We start from the raw sequence: 25693 nt of genomic DNA on the forward strand, positions 1-25693 counted from the left end.
AATTCCCCGCCTCGCGACGCCACAAACACGGGTGGAGAATCGGGCGTCCAGCCAAAATCGAGGTCGGCACCCGGTGCTGATTCAGGCACGATGCTCCCACCCCTCTTTTTTTTTGGCCTTGGCGAGGAATGCCTCGGCAAGGCCGCACTTACGTAATTTCCAGCTCGTCAGTGCAGGGAGAGATCGGGGCAGCATTTAAAAATGGCCCTCCGATCTCTCAACCCTCCCTAGGACACCCAACTCCGGCCTCTGCCCCCCCCCCCCCCATGCCTCAGCTTAACTGTTACGTGTTTCCCTAGCCCCCCTAACAAGGGCAGTGACAAGGTGCCCGGGTGGCAGCAGGAGTGCCAGGATACCACCCTTCCCAGAACCCGACCACCTGAGGGCCTCGAATGGCCTGGGAGACCCCCCACAGGTCTGTTACGCCTGGTCCATGTTTGTGTGGAGCAGTGCTAAACGGCGCCATGGCGCGATCCCCCAGGCCTGGGCGCTAGTTCCCGGGCCCCAGGAGCATCGGGCACCAAAATATTTAAGTGAGCCCAACTGCTCCCTTAAATATGTAAATCTGGATCCCACCCAGTGAGGGCGAGATCTAGATCATGACGTCTTGCGAGATCTCATTAGATCTCGCGAGGTGTTCTGAGCGTCGCATATCTCGCGGGAGTTCTAACGACCGACTCATGGCACTGAGTCAGGGGCGACGAGGCTGCTCGATTGCGACCTAAAATTTATTTCTGTATTCAAAAAAATATATATATAATTCCAAATTTCCATATTGCCATGTTGGGATTTGAACTCACGCTGTCTGGATTATTACTCCCGGCCCCTGGACCACCAGTCCATCCACTTTGAATAAATTCTGACAAACAGCATTGAAATTTCTGTTTTGTTTTAGAGAGGGGTTAATGGCTGAGGGAGGAATGTTGGTCGGGACACTGCGAGAAAACTGCTCCTCTTCTTTCAACCTGTGGCTCGAGATGTTAAACACCCACTGAGTAGACCATTGTCTCGGTCTTGTGCTCAGTACGTCTCAAAGGGTGTCAGCCGCGATCATGTGCCAGAGTTCGAAAGTGTGAGCGTACTGTCAGTGTTGGTTTGGCCACTGAGTCCAGTTACCACGTTGACTCACCCCTGCCAAATCTATGTCCCTTTGGGTGGAGGAACTCTGCCAAACTCCTCCTCACACACCGAATGATCTCATTTTAAATACACAAAGCCCTGGTCATTCGATCAATTTGTAATCTCGACCTCTCCTCTTGTCTAAAGAAAAGCGAGCCAGCTTCTGTTAACTTCACCTCACTGAGAAGCCGAGGATAATGTGTCTTTGAATTCATCCCTCGAATAAATAGTAACATCCGCTTAGATTTTAACATCACCCACCGTGGTGGCACCTCTTAATCTTCTTAATCCCACTTTCCTGCCTTCCTACCTTACTCCTCAAACAAGTATCTAAAATATATCTTGTCGCCATTCCGTGAATTTGTTTTTCCAAGTCACAGCTGTGCCGAAAGGCAAATTCGTATCAGGAATTTAGGTTTGGGGGGGAAAGACCCTCCAGGGTCTTTCATCCCAATGGGCGGAGAATCATGTGAGGGTCAGTGACCTTCGCACGAGAGTATCTGATACTCTCTCCTTGATTGCTAAAAGGACAATGTGATCCCTCCAGTAAACTGGGTGAAATGTGGATCAGAACAAAGACTTAGACTGATGTGAACTTGCTCTCCTTTCTCCACTGTAGGTGTTCTGCGCCAAAGTGCTGGATCATATACTGCCAAATATATCCTTGGGATACATGGATCCACACTTTATTTCCAGAGAAGAGAAAGAGGTGGGTTTGTGGTAGTTTATTTCTCTTCTCACATTTGAATAAAGTTCGTGAACTCTTCCAGAGAATTCGGACAGGGCAGAAGGAGGCCATTCAGCCCATCGAGTCTGCACCGACCCTCTGAAAGAGCCCCTTGCCCAAGCCCACTTCCCCGCCCTGATGGGCGGCACGGTAGCACAGTGGTTAGCACTGTTGCTTCACAGCGCCAGGGACCTGGGTTCGATTCCCGCCTTGGGTCACTGTCACTTGAGTAAGTGGGCAAAAACATGGCAGATGCAGTATAATGTGGATCAATGTGAAGTTATCTCTTTCGGCCGGCAAAACAGAACGGTAGTGTATTATTTAAATGGTGATAGATTGGGAAATGCGGACCTACCTGGCTGACGTAGTACACCAGCCCCTGGAAGCAAGCATGCAGATCCAGCAAGCAGTTAGGAAGGCAAATGGTATGTTGGCCTTCATGGCAAGAGGACTTGAGTACAGGAACGGGGACATCTTACTGCATCTGTACAGAACCTTGGTGAGGCCACACCTGGAGTATTTCGTGCAGTTTTGGTCTTCTTACCGAAGAAAGGATATATTTGCCATAGAGGGAGGCAGCAAAGGTTCACCACAGTGATTCTTGGGTTGGCAGGATTATCGAATGAGGAGAGATTGAAAAGAATGAGAGGGGATCTCACTGAAACGTATAAAATTCTGGCAGGGCTGGGCAGACTGGATGCAGGAATGTTGTGTCCTCTAGCTGGAGTGTCCGGAACGAGGGGGTCGCAGTCTCAGGTATATGGGGTAGGCCATTTAGGACTGAGACAAGGAGAAGTTTCTGAGAGTGCTGAACCTGTGGAATTCCCCAGCACAGAAGCCACATCACTGAATGTATTTAAGAAAGAAATAGATAGATATCTCGATTCCAAAGGTGTCAAGGGGTGTGAGGAGAGCGAGGGAGTATGGTGCTGAGATAGCATCATATTGAATGGCAGGGGAGGTTGGTAGGGCCGAATGACATACTCCCGCATTTATTTTCTATGTTTCTATGTTTTTAAAAGGTCAGGGGCTCAAGCCCAGTTCAGTACAACATCTCGGCTGACGCACATTTGCTGAACAGCTTGGGATGATTTTGTTGGTGAAAAGTCCTGTCTAAATATTGCTGTTGTTGTTAACTTTGAGTTTGAGAATTGGATTGTTAGGAGTTGTAAACTCAAATAAGCAGCAATGGCCAACAAATACTATTAAAATACTCATTGAACAACATGTCAGTCTCAGGAATGCTGCTAATTGAAAAAAAATGAAATGAAATGAAAATCGCTTATTGTCACGAGTCAGCTCCAATGAAGTTACTGTGAAAAGCCCCTAGTCGCCACATTCCAGCACCTGTTCGGGGAAGCTGGTACGGGAATTGAACCGTGCTGCTGGCCTGCCTTGGTCTGCTTTAAAAGCCAGCAATTTAGCCCAGTGAGCTAAACCAGCCCCTTTTTAATCTAATAGTTAATATAACTCCTTTATTTTATGTGTTATGATTCTCAGTGACCGCCACATTTAACAAAAGGAAAATTCTGCTCTCTGTTGTGAGGTGTGATTTTCCCTCGAGGGTTATAAGGTGGAGGGATAGATATTCAGACGAGGGTTGGAAGGAGGAGAGATTAACAACTACAATACGTGATTATACACCGTCTCCTAGGAGATGTCCTTCATGATGGAACCCGTCCAAAGGTCAAGTAGTGAAAGGTTATTACTGAAAATGTTGATCACATGATGGCTGCTGGTGTTATTGAGCAATTGTGGACCCAATACGTTTTCTACAATTTACCATTCTTCACTGTAAACAAGACAAACATTAACCCATTGAGTGCAGGATCATTTCCAGAACAGAACCGCCTATCCCCTTATATAGCAGCCACCAGCAGAGCTGGAGAAAATCATCAAGTGGGACGAATATTCGAGTTCCCCTTGAGTAAGGCAGGGGTCCTCTTACAAATGGGTCATTTTCTCCCTCAAGTTTCCCTCCTAATGGAGCAGTTTTATCCAAAATTATGGATTCAAAATCAGCAGACTGCAGGCTTCCATCAACTCCATTGCTGATTGGTGCTACAGTTGAGAGCTCCTCCCAAACCCACAACTTCCTCCACGCGGAAGGTCAAGGAAACCGGTACACGGGACCATCATCACCTCCAAATGCCCCTTCAAGCCACACAGTTGGAAATATATCACCGTTCCTTCACTGTCGCTGGGTCAAGATCCCGGAGCTTCCTGCCTAACAGCACTGTGGGTGTACCTACACCACACGGACTGCAGCAGCTCATGAAGGCGGCTCACCACCACCTTCTCAATGTAACGGGGGATGGGCAATAAATGCCAACCTTCCCAGCCCCAAGAATCAATTTTAAAATACTCCTCAGTGTTTTGTGCTCAATTGGTAACATTTCCTCCGAACAATCGTCCAACCTCTCCACTGCTGATATAAAACCGGTGTCAGCCCTGCAACATAGATAGAGGATGTGGAACGAAGACTCAAGCTCGCCGTGCAGGTCACCACCGCTGGAGCAGCAGTGTTGAGATGATGAGCTACTTCAGCAAGCAGTGAAAAGTTGACACTAAACCTGGGCTTTACAAATCTGACCTCTCCCAAAGCTTATTTCCTGCTGTTGGTGTATTTATAAAGATTCTTCCTTAGGCAGTAACTGACTTGTTAAGGGGCGATTTGTTGCTAAATTCCACATCCAGGCCTTTCCCAGAGAATATGGTCGGATTTCTTTGGCGGTCGGGATTCTCTTTTCCCGCAGTCAGCGCACCCCCGCCCATGGGTTTCCTGGTGGCGTGGAGTGGCTTCAATAGTAAATCCCATTGACCAGCGGCGGGAGACGGTGCCTAGTCCATGCCGGCCACCGGAAGTCTCAAATCTGAAATTTCGCTGTCTGGTCTTCCTCACTTATCTGGTCAGGGATCTCAATTTCAAATTCCAAAAATTCCAGTAATCACAGAATACCTACAGTGCAAAAGGAGGCCGTTCGGCCCATCGAGTCTTCATCGGCTCTCCGAAAGAGGACCTCACCCAGGCCCGCTCCCCTGCCCACCTCGCCCTATTCGCTTAGCCGTGTAACCCAACCTGCACATCTTTGGACTGTGGGAGGAAACCAGAGCACCCGGAGGACACCCACACAGACACGGGGAGAACGTGCAAACTCCACACAGACAGTGACCCGAGGCCGGAATTGAACCCGGGTCCCTGGCGCTGTGAGGCAGCAGTGCTAACCACCGTGCCGCCCAATGCTTCACATGTTTGTTGAGTTATAGCGGGGTAAATTCCCCGCCAGTGGGATTCTCCATTCTGCTGTAGGCGCACCGCCACCCGTTGGATTCCCGGTGGCGTGGGGTGGCCAGAATGGGAAATCCCGCCGGCCAGCAACAGGAACAGGGAATCCCGCTGCTGACGCAGTGTGCCGCCGAGGAACGCAAGGCTGGAGAGGCGGAGAGTTTACCCCATTGTCTTCAGCACAGAAGCAGCTCCTTCACCCTAACTGGACTGTGCTTTCAACTCTAGTCCTCTAGAAATGAACCCCACTATTAACGTGCTTTGTCTAATGGCCTTATTAACTTGTGCCGTTATTTTACCTGACCACGGGCTTCCCTATGCCGTTTTGACAACGATTATTCAGGGCCTCTTTATTTTTCCGACAAAACGGCACCAGCTGACATTTATCCACACGCAAACTCATTTGCCAATGGAATGCCTGTTCTGCAAGTTCAGGAATGTCATCCTGCATTTTTCTGCGTTCTTCCTTTGTATTAAAGGCACCCAGTTCGGTGTCACTCACAAATGTAGTAACTCTGATTTCCAAGTCCAATTCATGAGTGTAAATTACGAACTACAGTAACCCCAGCACTGGTCCTGGGGAGCGCCCAGTCCCACCTTTTGACAAGACTGAATAACTGCCTTTAATCGTTACTCTTTATTGTATTGTGTTACTGGTGGTCACAGACCAGAAAAGTTGGGTGGGATCTTGTGTCTTTTGCCATGGCAAGTTTGGTGGCAGGGGCATTTAATAAGGGTTCATCCTATTGTTGCTGGTATTAACCTAGCAGTGGGCAGAGGGTTCACCGTGAGGGCACCGGTGAAGCAAACCCTGACGTGTGCTTGACGCCTTCCTGGAAGGGGGGGGGTTCCCTTGTTCAAAGGTACCCAGTGCCTGAATGAAGGTGTCACAAACTCAGAGCCACCTCCTTGCCCTTGCTCCCAACCCCACTCCCTCTGCCCCACAGCCCCATCCCTGCGACTTCCATCCCGCCATCAGTTATCCATGCCCGAGTCGCTCAGTGAGCCGAGGCCTCAGGACAGTGGTCTCCAGCGGTACTGCTGAGCACGGCAACGCTGTCAACCTCTGGTTGATCAGCGGGCGGGACCTCTGCTCCCAGGGACCCTGATCCCGGTGAAAGGCCCATCTCTGGCCTGCTTAGCGACCGAGTGGAACAAGGTGTGGAAGGCCGTCCGCCAAAAGAGGCAACGCTGGGGTCTCACTGACTCTCCAGCCAAGAACCCCTGACGCCTCCACAAGATTTCCCCTGTTAACTCTGTTTCTCTCTCTGCACAGATACTGCCAGACGTGCTGAGTCCATCCAGCATTTTCTGTTATTATTTTGTGTTTGGAACATTTCTATTTTGCTCTGTGACGAGTTTTGGTTCTTCAGGTGAAGGACTACATCGCTGACCCTCTCAACTACCATGGACCAGTGAGGGTGAGGTTCGCCACTGTACTGTTAAAAGCAGTGACCGGACTCGAGAAGGTGTTGCCCACGGTAACAACCCGGATGTTACTTTTACATGGTGATGCGGATAAGCTGTGCGACATCAGTGGCTCGTACCTCTTTTATGATCTCGCAGCCAGCACAGACAAGACCCTGAAGGTGAGGCCTTTTTCTCTTCTTCTGGTTTAAACCGGGATCTTTCTTCCAGGCCGGTTGTCCCCCATGGGTTTTATTAGCCCCTTGTACATGATGGCCGGTATGGCCCAAACCCAGTCTGTGGCTGGCGCCGTTAACCCAGTGCTGGTCACCCTCAGGGTGCTGCTGCCAATCACTGAGCCCACTTCCCTCCCTCACTCACCTTCAGCATCTCCATGGTTGCCATGCCGACACTGTTCCTTACACCGTGAACGGAGAGTCCAGCCCACTGGATTCTTTACTCGTTCATTTCATTCCCCACCAAGGTTTGAACATGGCAGCAGGCTTAGAATTTCTCCCAGAGATAACGTTCATGTCTGATTTGTCCTTCGGCTTTTGATGCTGATTTGCATAATTTATTATGGGTGCCAGGAAGCGCTGCCGCATACAGTGGAAGTGGAAATCTAGAACACTCGCCCTCTTAAAACGTTTTTGAGGCTGAACATTTCAGAACTGAGATTGCGAGATGTTTGTCAGGAGAGGGTTCTCAGGCCAACAGATCAGAAAAAATATGCATCAAAGATTGATGTAACTGAATGAATGACCTCCTCTTCCCCTATCCCACCTGGATTTAGTGCCTTCAGCAGAGGAGAAGATAAAAGTGGCTTCCATTGTTGGAGCATGGAGACAATAATAAGGATTTGCATAAAGGTCGATGATACATACTGTGCCTGATCCCACTTCATCCGGCCTAGCAAGCCGGCATAGACTGCACCAAGTCAAGCTCACCCCTCACCCACTTTATGCTCGCGTATCTGGCAATGCCTTAAGACCTGAACACCTGTGAAATAGGGGCAGGTTTAGACCACACAACCCATTGAGCCTGATCTTGGGCATTAACTCTGTCTTCCTGCCTACTCCTCATATCCCTGAATTCCCGGAAGGATCAGAAATCGGTCTCTCCCAATCTTAGGCCCAACCATCTTCAGCTGCTTCACCAATGACCTTCCCTCCATCATAAAGTCAGAAGTGGGGATGTTTGCGGGTGACTGCACAATGTTCAGCGCCATTCGTGACTCCTCAGATACTGAAGCAGTCCATGTCCAAATGCAGCAAGACCTGGACAATACCCAGGCTTGGGCTGAGAAGTGGCAAGTAACAATCAGACCACACAAGTGCCAGGCAATGACCATCTCTAACAAAAGAGAATCTAACCATCCGCCTTCACATTCAATGGCATTCCCATCACTGAATCGCCCACTATCAACATCCTGGGGGTTACCATTGACCAGAAATGGAACTGGACCCAGCCATATAAATACAGTGGCTCCCAGAGCAGGTCAGAGGCTGGGAATCCTGTGGTGAGTAACTCACCTCCTGACCCCCCCAAAGCCTGTCCACCGTCTACAAGGCACAAGTCAGGAGTGTGATGGAATATCTTCCACTTGCCTGGATGAGTGCAGCTCCACCAACACTCAAGAAGCTCGACACCATCCAGAACAAAGCAGCCCCGCTTGATTGGCACCCCATCCACAAATATCAATCCCTCCACCACTGACGCACAGGGGCAGCATGGGTACCATCTACAAGGTGCACTGCAGTAACTCACCAAGGCTCCTTAGGCAGCACCATCCAAACTGTTATAAGCTGACAGGAAGTACAGGGATCTGTCACACCAGGGTCTCTGTGGCCTCACCTGAATATGATTTGCCCAGGTGAGGGGGTGGGGCTACATCCCTTTTCCTAGGACTACTGGGATATAATTACCCCAGCCTGAGTGTGGGCTGAGCACGGGAGGCCCTTAGGGGAGCAGGAGGAGTGGATAGTAAGGAGAATAAAACCAAACGTTTCTACAGTCATCGCTTCTGAGGGAGACATGATTGAAATGTATACAATCATGAGGGGGATAGGTAGAATAGACAGGATGAAACTTTTTCCCTTGGTAGAGGGATCAATGACCAGGGGCATAGATTTTAGGCAATAAGCTTTAATATTAAAAATCTTTATTATTGTCACAAGTAGGCTTACATTAACACTGCAATAAAGTTACTGTGAAAATCCCCTCGTCGCCACACTCCGGCACCTGTTTGGGTACACAGAGGGAGAATTCAGAATGTCCAATTTACCTAACAGCACATCTTTTGCTACTTGTGGGAGGAAACCGGAGCCCCCGGAGAAAACCCACGCAGACACGGGGAGAACGTGCAGACTCCGCACAGACAGTGACCCAAGCCGGGAATCAAACCCGGGTCCCTGGTGCTGTTTAAGGGACATGGGGCTTAGAGGGAATGTGATAAAATAATTAGTGGTGGGAGTCTGGAACGCACTGCCTGAAAGGGTGGTGGAGGCAAAGACCCTCGTAACATTTCAGAAATATTTAGTTGTGCAGTTACGATGCCAAGACCCTCAGGGCTATGGGTTAAGTGTTGGAAAATGGTGAGGTGGTTGTTTTTGACAGGCGCAGACACGATGGGGGAAGGGCCTTTTCTGTGCTGTGAACTGCTGTGAGTCTATAACCACCAGTATGATACCAGGACTAAAAGGGTTAAATGATGAAGTTGCACAGACTAATCTTGTAATCCCTGAAGTATAAAAGATTAAAGGATAATGCAATTGAGGTGTTTAAGATGATTAAATGAATAGTCGACAGAGAGAAATAATTTCCTCTGTTGGGGGAAGGGTGGTGGTGGGGCAGTGCTGGGGGTGGGTTGTTGGGGGGGAGGAGGAGGTGGGTGACGAACAGTCCAAAACAAGACGCCGGTTAGAGCTAAGCTGTTCAGAGTGATGACAGGAAGCGCTACCGCATACAGTGGAAGTGGAAATCTAGAACACTCGCCCTCTTAAAACGTTTTTGAGGCTGAACATTTCAGAATTGAGATTGCGAGATGTTTGTTAGGATAGGGTTCGCAGGTCAACGGACAGATCAGAAAAAATATGCATCAAAGATTGATGTAACTGATTGGTGGAACAGGTGTTTAGGGATTGGATGACCTCCTCTTCCTCTATCCCACCTGGATTTAGTGCCTTCAGCAGAGGAGAAGATAATAGTGGCGTCCATTGTTGGAGCATGGGGACAATAATCCAGCTCGACACCCGAAAGGAACCTTTGAATTCAGCTTGATTACTGAGTGGGGAAAATGTTTTTATTTAATTCATTCATGATCGTGGATTTCGCTGGCTTGGCCAGCATTTGTTGCCCATCCCTAATTTCCCTTGAGAAAGAAGGTGTTGACCTGCCTTCTTGAACCGCTGCAGTCCATGTGGGGTAGGTACACCCACAGTGCTGTTAGGGAGGGAGTTCCAGGATTTTGACCCAGCGACAGTGAAGGAACGGTGATATATTTCCAAGTCAGGATGGTGAGTGACTTGGAGGGGAACCTCCAGGTGGTGGGGTTCCCCATGTGTCTGCTGCTCTTGTCCTTCTAGATGGTAGTGGTTGTGAGTTTGGAAGGTGCTGCTTAAGGAACCTTAGTCAGCTCCTGCAGTGCATCTTGTAGATGGTACACACGGCTACCACTGTTCATCGGTAGTGGAGGGGGTGAATGTTTGTGGAAGGGGGAGCAATCAAGTGGGCTGCTTTGTCCTGAATGGTGTTGTTTATTGAGTGTTGTTGGAGCTGCACTCATCCAGGCAAGTGGAGAGTATTCCATCACACTCCCTGTGCCTTGTAGGTGGTGGACAGGCTTTGGGGGGGTCAGGAGGTGAGTTACTCACTGCAGGATTCCCAGCCTCTAACCTGCTTTCGTAGCCACTAGCTAATGTAGCGAGTCCAGTTCAGTTTCTGATCAATGACAACCCCCAGGATGTTGGTAGTGAAATGGAGAATCATCACCTCAGCTCCTGGTAGCAGATTCAGATTATCAATGTGTTATGGGCCAGGGTTTAGAGAACCCCAAAGTGTATCATGGAGTTCACCTGACCCACAACTTTTAATAGATTGTGGTATGGGGAGCACACGGCCCACTCTACAGGTGGGGTACAGCAGAAATGGAAAAGTATTTTTGAAAGCAAAATAATGTTTTTTCTATGGACTCAAGTTCACCTTTTTAAAACATACAGTGAACATCTTAGCAACCATCAATTCAAATACAACCCCCAAAGAATACAACACTAAGTAATCCTTACTTTCCTTTTAACATCCATAAGACTTGTAAAAAACCTTTTAATAATAACAGAAGCACCTCAGGTTTAAATTCACTACTGAGAACAGTTATCACTCTGAATTCACCAAATGATCAAGAGATAGTCTTTACATGGCAGAGAGATCAACATTACACCTTCTCTGGCTGACTGCAGCTCCAACACTGAAACGAAACCAAAAAAGCACAGACACACCCAAGCTTTTCTCAAAGTGAAACTAAAAACTGACAGACAGCTCAGCTCCACCCACACTCTGACACCACTGCAGTAACATGAGCAGACAAACATTTCTTAAAGTGACATTCTCACGACGAATGACAAAGATCTAAATTTCTGGGATAGCTGTGGAGCAAAATGTAGGGAGAAATAATTATACGATACTCTGAAATATTCAAATTAAACCATCTCTCGGCCTGCCCCTATGCTCCAGTTTGAGGGATTAAAAGCCTCAGGCCTCATCGCAATGTGGAATTCATTACCCCCGCTATTGCAAAGGCAGAAAGAAGAACTTAAACCGTTCACCACCTCAGGATGTACCAATGCATTTACCCAGCAGTGAATGACCTTTGAGATGCACACAATGAAATGAAAGGCAATGTTGCGATTTGGGGGACGTGGCTGCCAATTTGCTCACGGGAGGCTCCCAGAAGCAGGAACATCAGAACTGATCAGATCACCTGATCCAAAGTGTTGGCTGAGGGGTTAAAAGGGGAAATTCTTCATTGAAGTGGTGTCCTGGCAGATGGGAGCTCAGTTTAACGTCTCGCCTGAAAAAGACTCCGACTGTGCCGCACTCAGAGACGATCTGCCCTCTAGTGGGTTAGTGTTGCCATTCTTATCTCAAGGGCATTTAGGGCCGGGCAATGCATGGTGACCTAGCCAGTGACGCCCACCTCCCACGAAAGTGGACATTTTAAAATAAAAGAATGATATCAATGTCAGTCTGTCGCTGTTCCCGTTTAGTCACGGTTGGCTCTCCCTTCTACATTCCTTCCAGGTCTTTCAGGGTTCCTTCCACCAGCTTCACAAAGAGTTGACAGTCGTCACTGAGGAAATGTTCAAATTGATTGAAAAGTGGCTGAACGAGAGGTTATCGCCAGCGGAAACATGAGTGAAGTGTGACAAGAAGAGAGTTTATGGAGGCACTTGTTTTATTTATACCGGGACTCAATGTGGATGAGGAGAGCGGGGGGGGGGGGGATATTAGATCACAAGATTAACAAAATAAAAGCTTTTTTTTTTACAGAAAGCGCTATCATTGAAAGCCGTGTATCGATTTGATTTCCTTCTTCATGTTTGTGCTTGTGTGTGTGGAGGAACACTGCTGATCTCAATCTTAATCACAGTTTGCTGCGCGCCCTTCCCTGAGCCAAGGGCCAGCACCGTAGTTACAGGGTGCCTCAAGATTATAATCATAGGCTACAATGTCCTGCCGATGGATTTGAAGTATAATAAAAAGAAAGACTTGCGCCCAGAAAGAGCTTTCCTTGACCACCGGATGTTTCAAAACGCTCGACAGCCAGTGAAGTCCCTATGAAGTGTGGTCACTGTTGCAATGTAGGAAACACAGCAGCCAATTTAAGCACAGCAAGATCCCCAAAACAGCAATGCGATAATGACCAAATCATCTCTTTGTGATATTGACTGAGGGATGAAAATTGACCTGGGGAGAACGCCTTTGGTATTGCATTGTGTCAGGGGGCAAGAGGAGGTTCAAATCCAAGCAATAGTCGTCTCTTAGACCCACTGCCCACTTCGGGTAGTTTCCTGTCAGCCCAGCAGCGATAGGAATAATATCACCCCAAAATCAGTGCAATGGTAGGTGAGGCATAGATTCATAGAATCCTTCCAGCTATTCGGCCCATCACATCTGCACATACCTTCTGAAAGAGCACCCTACCTAGGCACATGCCCTACCTTACCCCCATTACCCAGTGATCCAAAATAACCATTTGAACACTAAGGAGCAATTTAGCACGGCCAATCCATCTAACCCTTACATCTTTGGACTGTGGGAGGAAACCGGAGCACCCGGAGGAAACCCACGCAGACACGGGGGAGAAAGTGCAAACTCCACAACGACAGTCATCCGAGGCCGGAATTGACCCTTGGATCCTGGAGCTGTGAGGCAGTAGTGCTAACCACCGTGCCGTCATGCCGCCCCACGGTGTATGAGAACCAGCATTCCCAAAGTAAAATGCAGGGAAGGCCACTGGATTATGATTTCCATGGGAACACAGACAGAACCATGACAGTGATTTCCAAAACAAACTCAAAACTCCTGGAATCCTGAGGGCTCAAGTTTCATAAAAATGGCACCTGCCTTCGCGACCCGATTCTGGAAGTACCACCCCTGAACCTGGCACCCACCATTTGTGCTGGGGGGTGGGGGAGGGGGGGGGGTGTTTGTGGCATAGCGGGGCCAGGTTTTAATTTGATATCCATGGTTCACGTGTAAAAGTGCAATTGTCTTCACATAGATCCAATTTCCGCTAGTGGGATGTCAAAAACATGACTTGTGGGCTTTATGCATTTCAGGAACAGTCTGGACTTGCTGGAGTTCTTTGGAGAGATAAGGTACCCTCTTGGATAGGCCAGGGATACAATTTGGAGAGGTCAAGTGCCCTTTGGGCTTGTTATAAATGGACATGCAAAAGTGCACAAACTCAATGGAACGGCAAAGCTGATTGGAACTGTCAAGTTGTCAAGGCACTTAAATCTTCTGTCCTTTAATTGTATTAAAATATTCTTCAGTTTAAAAAAATCAGTGCTTGCTATTTCATTCTAACTGTTAACATGAACCTGGGGCTATCATTATAGAATTTGTACTGTGCGACTGATTGCACAAACTATCACTATCATGGTGGGGTGCCTGTCAGTTCACCATTTGACTGACATTTCCAAATGGTCATAAAACCTTTGATGTGGGGCTATGAATAAAATGTTTTTTTTATAATGGATGAATATCTTGAATTAAATGTTTGTTTTTATAAGGAATGAAGCACTGAAATGGAATGTTTGTTTTTAATGAGGGATTTATGAATGAGAGTTTAAAAAAAATAAAGTCTGCAATAGACACTTAGAACTTTATATTATTTCACCTCAGCATGGGCGCTGAGTTCTGGATGAGTTGACCTGGGCATGAGGGGCCATTGGGGGGGGGGGGGGGGGGGGGGGGGAGGAATCGAGGGGAATAGGTTGGAATTGAGGGTATGATTGTCCATGGGTGTGGGTGAGGTCGTGAGGTGGCAAGGGTTGCCCTGAATGGTCAATGGGGAGTGTGTGAGGTAGTGGGGTAGGAGGAGGATGGAGGGTGGACTTGAGGGCTGTTTTTTGGTTTATTGTTTTGTACAATGTGCCAGAATAGCTCAGTTGGGGGAACACCGAACTGAAGATCCCAAGGTCCCGCGTTCAATCCTGGGTTTTGGGAGCTGCACTGTGTTCATTACCAAATACGAGGGAACCAATGTGAAAATGAGGAACTGAAATAAACTAATATTAGTAAAGATGCGGTACTCAAACAAAATGGACTGAAGGTTGATAAATCCCTTGGAGCTGATGAGGTAGGTCATAGAGTGTTGAAGGAGGTGGCAATAGAGACAATGGGTATGACAAAGGGGAACAAAATTGCCCAGTGAGTGTGTTTAGGCACGTGTTTCCCAGCACCCGGGGCCAAGGCCACACATAGCCTCATTTTGTACAGTGGGGAGCTCCGCTCGCTGGAACTTGGTGGGCAGCACGGTAGCATTGTGGATAGCACAATTGCTTCACAGCTCCAGGGTCCCAGGTTCGATTCCTGGGTTGGGTCACTGTCTGTGCGGAGTCTGCACATCCTCCCCGTGTCTGCGTGGGTTTCCTCCGGGTGCTCCGGTTTCCTCCCACAGTCCAAAGATGTGCAGGTTAGGTGGATTGGCCGTGATAAATTGCCCTTAGTGTCCAAAATTGCCCTTAGTGTTGGGTGGGGTTACTGGGTTATGGGGATAGGGTGGAGGTGTTGACCGTGGGTAGGGTGCTCTTTCCAAGAGCCGGTGCAGACTCGATGGGCCGAATGGCCTCCTTCTGCACTATAAATTCTATGAAACTCACCAGTGTAGCGAGGGATCGATGGCATCCTGATCTCCGAGGCCCCCGAAACAATCCACAACCTCCCCCCTCCACCTGAACGCACTATGGGAGGGTCCTCGGGCCCCCTGCAACACCCGCGTTGGGCATCCATGGCCCGATCGCGCGTGCACGCACAGAAAATGCCAGTGCCAACCTGGCAGTGCCCATGCCAGCTGGCAGTGCCACCTGGGCATCTTGGCAGTGCCAGACTGGCACCCAGGTGGTGCTGCCAGGGTTCCCAGGTGGCACCAACACCAGCCCAAACACCACCCTGCCCAAAGAGCATGCAGCTGGGGGATCTCCGATCCCCAGGGAGACCCCCACGAGCGCCGTTCCATCCGGTCCCCGTTTATGGCGACCAGTGCTGAACGGCACTCGCCCGAGGTCTCTGAGGTGAAGGGGGTGAATCCAAAAGCCTCTGAAACGTCGGGAATCGCCACATAAGAGTTGGGTTTGCAGAGTCGTGAATTTGTCCAACTGGTCCCTCTTGACTCAGGAGCGAAAATCCTGGCCCGAGCATCAAACCTATCGGAAAGGTTCTGATTTAAATTGGTGTGATTGTTCATCTGTGGCCCGTACGAGTGTACAAGGAGAGAGCTTGGTTCCTGAAGTTTGCACAGCCTTTAAATCAACTTTACACATTCCACGGCCGGCGTGATTCTGCGCAAGCGCGTGGGTTCCCGCCTCTGCACCAGCCCCCGGGCAATATGGCGGGGCCCGAAGCCGAGGAACATAGGCCCCCCACGGAACTAGCCCGCCCACCAATCGATAGGCCCCGATCGTGGCCCAGGCCACGGTGGAGGCTCCTCCCCCCACCCCACCCGGGATTGGATCCCCACGCCCCCCCCACCAGGACAGCCCCCGCAGGCAGAACTCCGAGATCCCGTCGGGTAGGACCACACGTAACCTACAATGCTGAACTCGGCCGGCACATGGCCCGTCGAGGCCCGGAGAATCACCGGGGGGGGGGGGGGGGGGCGCCCGAACGGCGTGGCGGCAATCCCGTGGGCGCCCGAGAATCGGCGGCGGACAATCGGCGGGCTGGCGTCGCGCGATTCTCACGCCGCCCCCCCCCCCCACACCCCCCCCCGGCGATTCTCCGACCCGGCACGGAATCGGAGAATCCCGGCCACTGTGTCTACTTCTGGGTGCTGCAGTCGAGGACGGGTGTGACAGCATTGGAGAGAATGCACAAAAGATTAACGAAAATGGTTCCTGGGATGGAGAGCTTCCGATATGCCGAACGATTGAAGGAATTAGGAATGTTCTCTTTAGGAAAAGGGCAGTCGAGAGGGGATTGTGGGTTGTGGTGTTCACAATCATGAGGGGTTCGGACAGAGTAGATCAGGCGAAGCTGTTCCGTTTAGTGAAAGGGTCAAGACTGGCAAAAAGAAGACAAAAGAGGAAAATCTTCTTTACTCAGCGACTGGTTATGATCTGGAATGTACTGTCTGTGAGTGTGGTGGAGACAGATTCACACAGCGAGTGGCTAGGATCTGGAATGTACTGTCTGTGAGTGCGGTGGAGGCAGATTCACACAACGAGTGGTTAGGATCTGGAATGTACTGTCTGTGAGTGTGGTGGAGACAGATTCACACAGCGAGTGGTTAGGATCCGGAATGCACTGTCTGTGAGTGTGGTGGAGGCAGATTCACACAGCGAGTGGTTAGGATCTGGAATGTACTGTCTGTGAGTGTGGTGGAGACAGATTCACACAGCGAGTGGTTAGGATCTGGAATGTACTGTCTGTGAGTGCGGTGGAGGCAGATTCACACAACGAGTGGTTAGGATCCGGAATGCACTGTCTGTGAGTGTGGTGGAGACAGATTCACACAGCGAGTGGTTAGGATCTGGAATGTACTGTCTGTGAGTGTGGTGGAGACAGATTCACACAGCGAGTGGTTAGGATCTGGAATGTACTGTCTGTGAGTGTGGTGGAGCCAGATTCACACAGCGAGTGGTTAGGATCCGGAATGCACTGTCTGTGAGTGTGGTGGAGACAGACTCACACAGCGAGTGGTTAGGATCCAGAATGTACTGTCTGTGAGTGTGGTGGAGGCAGATTCACACAGCGAGTGGTTAGGATCTGGAATGTACTGTCTGTGAGTGTGGTGGAGACAGATTCACACAGCGAGTGGTTAGGATCTGAAATGTACTGTCTGAGAGTGTGGTGGAGGCAGATTCACACAGCGAGTGGTTAGGATCTGGAATGTTCTGTCTGTGAGTGTGGTGGAGGCAGATTCACAGAGCGAGTGGTTAGGATCTGGAATGTACTGTCTGTGAGTGTGGTGGAGGCAGATTCACACAGCGAGTGGTTAGGATCTGGAATGTACTGTCTGTGAGTGTGGTGGAGGCAGATTCACAGAGCGAGTGGTTAGGATCTGGAATGTACTGTCTGTGAGTGTGGTGGAGGCAGATTCACACAGTGAGTGGTTAGGATCTGGAATGTTCTGTCTGTGAGTGTGGTGGAGGCAGATTCACAGAGCGAGTGGTTAGGATCTGGAATGTTCTGTCTGTGAGTGTGGTGGAGGCAGATTCACACAGCGAGTGGTTAGGATCTGGAATGTACTGTATGAGAGTGCGGTGGAGACAGATTCACACAGCGAGTGGTTAGGATCTGGAATGTTCTGTCTGTGAGTGTGGTGGAGGCAGATTCACACAGCGAGTGGTTAGGATCTGGAATGTACTGTCTGTGAGTGTGGTGGAGACAGATTCACACAGCGCGTGGTTAGGATCTGGAATGTACTGCCTGTGAGTGTGGTGGAGGCAGATTCACACAGCGCGTGGTTAGGATCTGGAATGTACTGCCTGTGAGTGTGGTGGAGACAGATTCACACAGCGAGTGGTTAGGATCTGAAATGTACTGTCTGTGAGTGTGGTGGAGACAGATTCACACAGTGAGTGGTTAGGATCCGGAATGCACTGTCTGTGAGTGTGGTGGAGGCAGATTCACACAGTGAGTGGTGCAACTGTGCGCCAGCAACCTCCCAGCCTCAGATGAAAGAGTGGTCAACATTCGAGAAGAGACTGCCAAGGACCCTCTTCTGCAGCGGGTCATGCATCACCTTGCAAATGGATGGCAGAAAGGGCAATGCCCTCAGTTCTTTAATGTCAAGGACGACCTGACAGTCGTCGAGGAGATCCTCCTCAAGCTAGATCGTACCGTTATTGTCAGGCGCAACAGAAGGGCACTGTGCAAACTTGCCTGCCCACCACCGAATCTCACCTTTCCAGTTGTTGTTATGCCTTCTCCGGACACCTCGCTCCATGAGGCCACCAACCTGGCTGCAATCCCGCCTGCCATGAGTCCGTCGCCCCCACCTCCACCTCTCAGGTGGTCGACAAGGATCCAACGCCAGCCCCAGAGATTGGACTTTTCGACATTTCTTTTGTACACCTTCCATGTACATATGCATTCACTCGTCATTCGCTGGAAATAGTTATATCGGTATGTATGTCGTGTATGCTCGAAGCAACCAACACATTTTTTTTACAAAGGGCGATGTCATGATATGCACTCATGCACATAATGAGGTAAAGACTGGCAGTGACAGACACCCAGGTTAGCCAATCAACACACAGGACAGAACACAACCAATCACCAGGCAGAACACTAGAAGGTGGTCTCACACTATAAAACACAAGAGGCATCAACGCTCTACCTCTTTCCACTGGTGACAACTATAGTGACAGTCCGGGTGTATATATCAGTTAGTACCTTCTACACGTGGCTCAGAACTAGTCTGGTCTAGTTAGTTATAACAAGCACGCTTAGATTAGTAGTCAACCCACAGCAAGCTGTGTGCACTGTTACAGAAGTTCAATAAATCGTATTGAACCAACGTCTAAGATTAGTGTCTGCTTTACAGTCTTACTGCATCCAGTTGCAGTCCGTGTTACCCCAGGGTGAATAACACGACATGCACTTCTTTTTTTAAAATGCATTTTATTCAAACTTGTATCAAAGTAGGTTACAGCAAATAAACACCCCGGGAAACATTCATCCCAACAATCAACTCTACAGTCTGTACAGATTTTTCTCCTTTTTCACCCCCCCTCCCCATCAGCCCCCCCCCCCCCCTCCCCCCCCGCCCACCCCCCTGCGACGAACAGCTCCTCAAACACAGTCACAAACATCCCCACCTTTTCTCAAACTCTCCTGCTGAGCCCCTTAACTCATACTTTATCTTCTCTAACCGCAGGAAGTCATACAGGTCACCCACCCACGCTGCTGCCCCCGGTGGCGATGCCGACCGCCACTCCAGCAAAATTCGTCGCCGTGCAATCAGAGGCGAAGGCCAAGACATTGGCCTTCCTCCTCTCCATGAGCTCCGGCTTCTCTATAATCCCAAATATCGCCACCAAAGGGTCCGGGTCCTCTCCCTCCTCCACTATCCTGGCTAAGACCGCGAACACTCCTGGCCAGAATATTCACAATTTTTCACAACCCCAAAACATGTGCGCGTGATTTGCTGGCCCCCGCCCACACCTCTCACACTCATCCGCTACCCCCTGAAAGAACCCACTCATTCTCGCCCGAGTCATATGCACCCTGTGCACCACCTTAAACTGTATCAGGCTCATCCTTGCACAAGAGGAGGTCCCGTTTACCCTTCGCAGTGCCTCACTCCATACTCCCCAATTGATCTCCATTCCCAACTCCGCTTCCCATTTCTCCTTCATCTTCACCACCCGCTCGCCTCCCTGCTCCCCCAGCCACTTATATGTATCCCCAATTCTGCCCTACCCTTCCACATCCCCTTCCCCTTCCGGAAGCAGCAGTTGCTCCAGCAGGGTTATCCCGGCAATCTAGGGAACCCCTTCCAGACCTTTCGTGCAAAGTCCCTAACCTGTAGATACCTGAATTCACTCCCCCTCGGCAGCTCTACCCTCTCCCTTAGCTCCCCCAGACTGGCGAACCCTTCCTCCAAATACAAATCCCTCACCTTGACCAGCCCCACTTCCCTCCACCTCCTGTATACACTATCCATCTGCCCCCGGCTCAAACCCATGATTCTCGCACAGCGGCGTTAGCACCGACATCCCTTCCACCCTAAAATGCCTCTTCAGCTGATTCCATATCTTCACCATGGACTGCACCACTGGTCTCCCTGAATACCTACTCGGAGCCATTGGCAATGCTGCCGTCACCATAGTCCTCAAACTTACAAGATTCCTCCTCCATCCTAACCCCTTCTCCTTCCCACCACCACCGCACCTTGTCCACATTCGCCACCCAATAATAATGAAGCAAGTTTGGCAATGCCAACCTGCTGCCTCTGCCTCTGTAGCAGGGTCCTCCCCACCCTCGGCACCTTCCCCGCCCATACAAAGTCAGAGATGATTGTGTCCACTTTCCGAAAAAAGGCCTTTGGTATAAAGATTGGGAGAGCCTGAAAGATAAACAAGAACCTCGACAGAATATTCATTTTCACCACTTGGACCCTCCCAGCCAAAGTTAAGTGCAGTGTATCCCACCTCTTAAGATCCTCCCTGGCCTCCTCCACCAGCTTCGTTAAGTTCCACTTATATGGAGCCCCGTCCATTCCCTCACTACCTGAATCCCCAAGTACCTAAACCTGTCCCTCGCCACCGTAAGTGGCATCCCCCCTAAATTAGCCCGCTGTGCCAACTCATTCACCGGGAATACCTCGCTTTTCCCTACATCCAGATTGTATCCCGAGAACCCTCCAAACCTCCCCAACAGGCCCATAATCCTTCCCATATTCTCCAACGGATCCAAAACATACAGCAAGAGGTCATCGGCACAGAGCGACACCCGATGCTCCCTCTGTCCCCTCATTATCCCCGGCCACTCTGCCGACCCCCTGAGAGCCATCGCCAATGGCTCTATGGCCAGCGCAAACAGCAGCGGCGACAGTGGGCACCCCTGCCTCGTACCCCTGTGTAAGTCAAAGCTTTGTGAGCTCATATCATTCGTCCTCACCCTCGCTCTTGGTGCCACATACAGCAACCGCACCCATGCCCCAAATCTCAGCCCAAACCCAAACCTTCCTAATACTTCGAACAAGTACCGTCACTCCACCCGATCAAATGCTTTCTCCGCGTCCATGGACACCACCACCTCCGGTACCAGAGCTCTCGACGGATTCATCACCACATTCAACAGCCGTCTTATATTACTCGCGAGCTGCCTGCCCTTCACGAAGCCTGTTTGATCTTCTGCAACCACCCCCGGGACACAATCCTCCATCCTCCCCGCCAACAACTTAGTCAATACTTTCACATCCGTGTTCAATAGTGATATGAGTCTATATGACCCACATTCCACCGGATCCTTCCCTTTTTTTGGGATTAGTGCGATTGCAGCCTGCTTCATCGTCTCCGGCAACTCACCCTTCTCCAGTGCTTCATTAAACGCCCCCAACAGATGTGGTGCCAGGTCCGCCGCAAATTCCTTATAAAATTCTGTCAGGTACCCATCCGGCCCAGGGGCCTTCCCCGACTTCATACCCCTGATACTATCCAGCACCTCCCTCAGCCCCAGGGGCTCCTCCAACGCCTGCCTCTTTGCTTCCTCCACCTGGGGAATTTCCAGCTCGTCCAGAAACCACCCCATGTCCCCATCCTCCCCTCCTGGGTCTGCCTCATAAAGTCCCTGGTATTACTCTCTAAATGCCTCATTTATCTTCCCTGGCTCTGACACCACATCCCCAGCCCCAGTCTGGATTTTCAATATTTCCCTGGATGCAGCCTGCCTCCGCAGCTGGTGCACCAGCATGCGGCTCGCCTTCTCCCCATACTCGTATTGCACCCCTTTTGCCCTACGCAGTTACCCTACCACCCTCCCCATTGTCAGCCTGTCAAGTTACCCCTGCAACTTTTTCCTCCTCGCCAATCCCTCCACGGTGGGCACCCTCGAATATTCCCTGTCCACCTCCACTATCTCGCTCACTAGACTGTCATGGCCCGCCCTCCTTTCCTTATTCACACGAACCGTAAATGTGATCATTTCTCCCCGGACCACTGCCTTCAGTGCTTCCTAAAAAATGCCCGTCGACACCTCCCCATTCTGATTGAACTCCACATAATCCCTAATCGCCAACTGCACCTTATCACAAAAGCCTTCATCCGCCAACAACCCCGAGTCAAACCTTCACCCCTGCTCTCGTTCCGTTCTGAACCGAATATCCAGCCAGTGGGGTGCATGGTCCGAGATAACTATCCCCGCATACTCTGCCCCCTCCACCTCAACCAAAATCTCCTGACACTTGTTTTTGAAAACTCACCACTATTCTTAGAAGTCCCCCTATACAATTAAGGGCCGACATTCTAAATGGTGATCAGGGATTCTCACTCCCTGACTCCGATGCAGTCTTCAGTGGGTGCTATTCAGGTCAAACTATGTTTTCAAGTTATCCCCCGGTATAACCCATACATTCACTGAAGATTTCATCTACTTGCCACTTAGTAGCATCGATCCTGGGTCCCCACATTGCTAAGTAAGTAAAGTAGACTTTGGAATAACCACTATTTCAGGTTAAATTAAGTTATTTTATTATTATATTTTTTCTTTTAAAAGCTGCAAATACTTTCTTTTCAGAGAGGAAAAAGATCTTGCTTCTGGATCCTTCTGGTTGGTTGAAGGGACCTTCAGGCCCAACTTGACAATCAATCTTCTTTTTAAAATCTGGTCTTCTTTAGATGTATTCGCTGATGAGCTCGGTTGCTGTGTCCTATCTTTCCCATGTACCGAGCTGTGAGAGCTGGCTCTGCTGGCTGTCTCTGAGCTGACTCTGAGCTGACTCTGCCTACTCTCTAAATTCTAGTCGTCCTTAGATGTAGTAGCTATTTTAGCTCGGCTGCTTTGCCTGTCCCTTTCCCATGGCCGAGCTGACTGTAATCTGACTACGAGCTGCTTGTTCCTTCTCTGCTTCTCTCTCCCTCCCTCTGAGTTCTGGTTCTGGGTTCTGGTTGCTATCCCCTTTCTTCGGGTTTGTATATTTTTCTAACAGTTATCTAGTTTTTATGACTTTATTGTAAAGTAACTCTTGATTTTCTTTGATTGTAAAAAGTATCTTTGATCTAAACATTCTATCCAACTAAGTACTCATTTTGACATAACCTCACCTCTCAGGTCTCTGATTACATTGTTTCCTTTGTGATGTTCAAAATGCTTTGGTTTCAAGAGGTGTTAATTTTAATTTCTGTCATTTCTGTAGTTTTATTTTCCAATTGTGTCCTCAGCTCATAATTTTGACTTTGATTTTGGCTTTGAATTATGTTTCTCGTAGACTGATAGTCTCCAGTTTTCTTTAATTTAACTGGTATTAGCAAAATTTCACACCTAGAATTATCACCAAGTTCAACTGAACCTCATCCTTTTTTCCAGCTGCTAACTAAGATAGTTAGTTTCAATGAAGGTGTGAACCATTGTTTTTACCTTCAAACAAAAGTCCTGTTTGTCTTGTTTGCTAAGCCTGCTTGACCAAGGCTATCTGCATTTTACAATCCTTCCCTGGCAGCTGCTGTTAACCCTTTGTGGGATCTTGCCCTGTATCCTCTCATGTTTCTCTCAGACCAGATATTGCCAGACCTCCATGTTTCAAATGACACATCTTTCCATATCTTCAATAACACACTACAAAGTAATCAATCCTCGAATACACCTTATAGACGTGTGAAAAGAAGGAATACTCCCTTCCCCCTGGGTTCTGAAAGCGCCATGGATCCACCATATCCATCCTCTCCATAAACCCCCCCAGCTCCCTTGCCATTCGTACCCTACCCATCGACCTGGGGCTCGATCTATCCACCCTCGGCTCCAGGACACAGTTAAAATCTCCTCCCATGATCAACTGGTACGTGGCCAAATCCGGGATTGCTGCCAGCAACCCCCTCATCAAACCCACATCATCCCAATTTGGGGCAGACACATTTACCAACACTATCGGTGCCCCTTCCAATACCCCATTCACAACCACATATCTCCCACCTGGATCCCTCACCTCCTTCGCACTCACGAATCCCATTTTTTTGCTCATTAAAATTGGCACACCCGATTGGGTGGAGTACTCTATCAGAGGGTCGGTGCAGACTTGATGGGCCGAATGGCCTCCTTCTGCACTGTAGGGATTGTATGATTCTATGATTCCCAGGGAGTGTGCACGACAGCTAAATCCTGGTCAGGTGAATGATTGATTGATTTATTGTCACATGTAGCGAAGAACAGTGAAAAGTATTTCTCTGCGGCCAAGGGAACGTACACAGTAGACAAAAGAATAATCGACAGAGAACATTGATAAACAGTGATTGGCAGTCAGGCAACCCCGGCATCTTTGAGGAGAACCACAAGATGACCGGCTGGCTCTTGGGGGATTACGGATACCCGCTTAGGACCTGGCTAATGATGTCAGTATGGAGGCTGGTGACTGATGCTGAGACCCGATACAACGAGACCCAGTTGGCCATCCGTGCTGTCATTGAGCGATGCATCAGACTGCTTAAAATGTCTGGACCGCTCTGGTGGTGCCCTGCAGTACACCCCCCTCTGGTGGTGACGTGCAGTACACCCCCTCCTCTGGTGGTGCCCTGCAGTAGACCCCCGAGAGGGTCACCTGCTTTGTGGTGGATTGGCATGCCTGGAGCTTGCCTCTGAGGGGTTCTCTTGGATGGCAGTGTGGGGACAGGCTGGCACCATCGGATGCAGATCCTGCGGGAGAACGGACACATGGTCAGTGAGAGAGAAGACCATTGTGTATGGCATGAAAAACTAACATGTGACAAATCATCTGGTTAGGGGCTGGTGGATCCTCACCTCTGCAGCACACCGTTCTGTCCCTGGCCACCCCCACGGCCTCCAGGGCCCGTTCCTCAAGGGGGTTGAGGAATCTGATGTCTGACACCCTGTCGCCCGTCTGGGCACTTTCCCGTTAGCTCTGCACCAACCTCTCCTGTGGGGACATTGTGAGCTGTACGTCTATGCGGTGGCATGGCTGTGTGCTGTCTGAGGTTTGCTCTGTGGGGTCGGTTTAAGTGCTGCTCCCCCTCATTAGCGGGGATCGGCTGAGCGCGGTCCAGGTCAGTGAGCCAGCGGGACCGTCTTTTCTGGCGTGAAAGCCCAATGGACATCATTAAGTGCCCTAATTAACGTTAGATACCGCTGACGCCTCGCCGGGTCAGCCATTGGCAAACACCCGGACGTTCCTGCTCGCGACCACACTTAGATACTTTCCATTAGATTGCACCCCAAGTTATAGCTGCCTGTGAAATAAATGATATCAAATTGACAGCAGCCAGAGAGCAGCTGATGGCCCTCTGGCTGCTCTCTAGTTTGGGTTGTGCATCAAATTCAGGGGAGCAGCTGAAACATAGATCATAGATCATAGAATTATAGAATTTACAGTGCAGGAGGAGGCCATTCGGCCCATCGAGTCTGCACCGGCTCTTGGAAAGAGCACCCTATCCCCATAACCCAGTAACCCCACCCAACACTAAGGGCAATTTTGGACACTAAGGGCAATTTATCATGGCCAATCCACCTAACCTGCACATCTTTGGACTGTGGGAGGAAACCGGAGCACCCGGAGGAAACCCACGCACACACTGGGAGGATGTGCAGACTCCGCACAGACAGTGACCCAAGCCGGAATCGAACCTGGGACCCTGGAGCTGTGAAGCAATTGTGCTATCCACAATGCTACCATGCTGCCCCGAACGTGTCCTTTCACAAATACTGACCAACTCACAGCAACACCGAGAATGTGTCTGTACTCACTACAGGCAATCTCA

General features: G+C 49.7%; 1 protein-coding gene across 3 annotated transcripts in view; it reads left to right on the forward strand.

Moving 5' to 3' along the window:
• Positions 1-13795, forward strand: part of LOC140388611 (monoglyceride lipase-like) — a 104816-nt gene extending 91021 nt beyond the window's left edge. For all 3 annotated transcript variants that reach the window (XM_072473049.1, XM_072473048.1, XM_072473051.1), the window contains 3 exons: positions 1739-1828; positions 6506-6721; positions 11835-13795. In XM_072473049.1, coding sequence (XP_072329150.1) covers positions 1739-1828; positions 6506-6721; positions 11835-11948 — 420 coding nt within the window. In that variant the 3' untranslated portion in view covers positions 11949-13795. The remainder of the gene's footprint in view (positions 1-1738; positions 1829-6505; positions 6722-11834) is intronic.
• Positions 13796-25693: the final 11898 nt, after the last annotated feature.

Source organism: Scyliorhinus torazame, chromosome 13, assembly GCF_047496885.1.
Source record: "Scyliorhinus torazame isolate Kashiwa2021f chromosome 13, sScyTor2.1, whole genome shotgun sequence".
Lineage (NCBI taxonomy): Eukaryota > Metazoa > Chordata > Chondrichthyes > Carcharhiniformes > Scyliorhinidae > Scyliorhinus > Scyliorhinus torazame.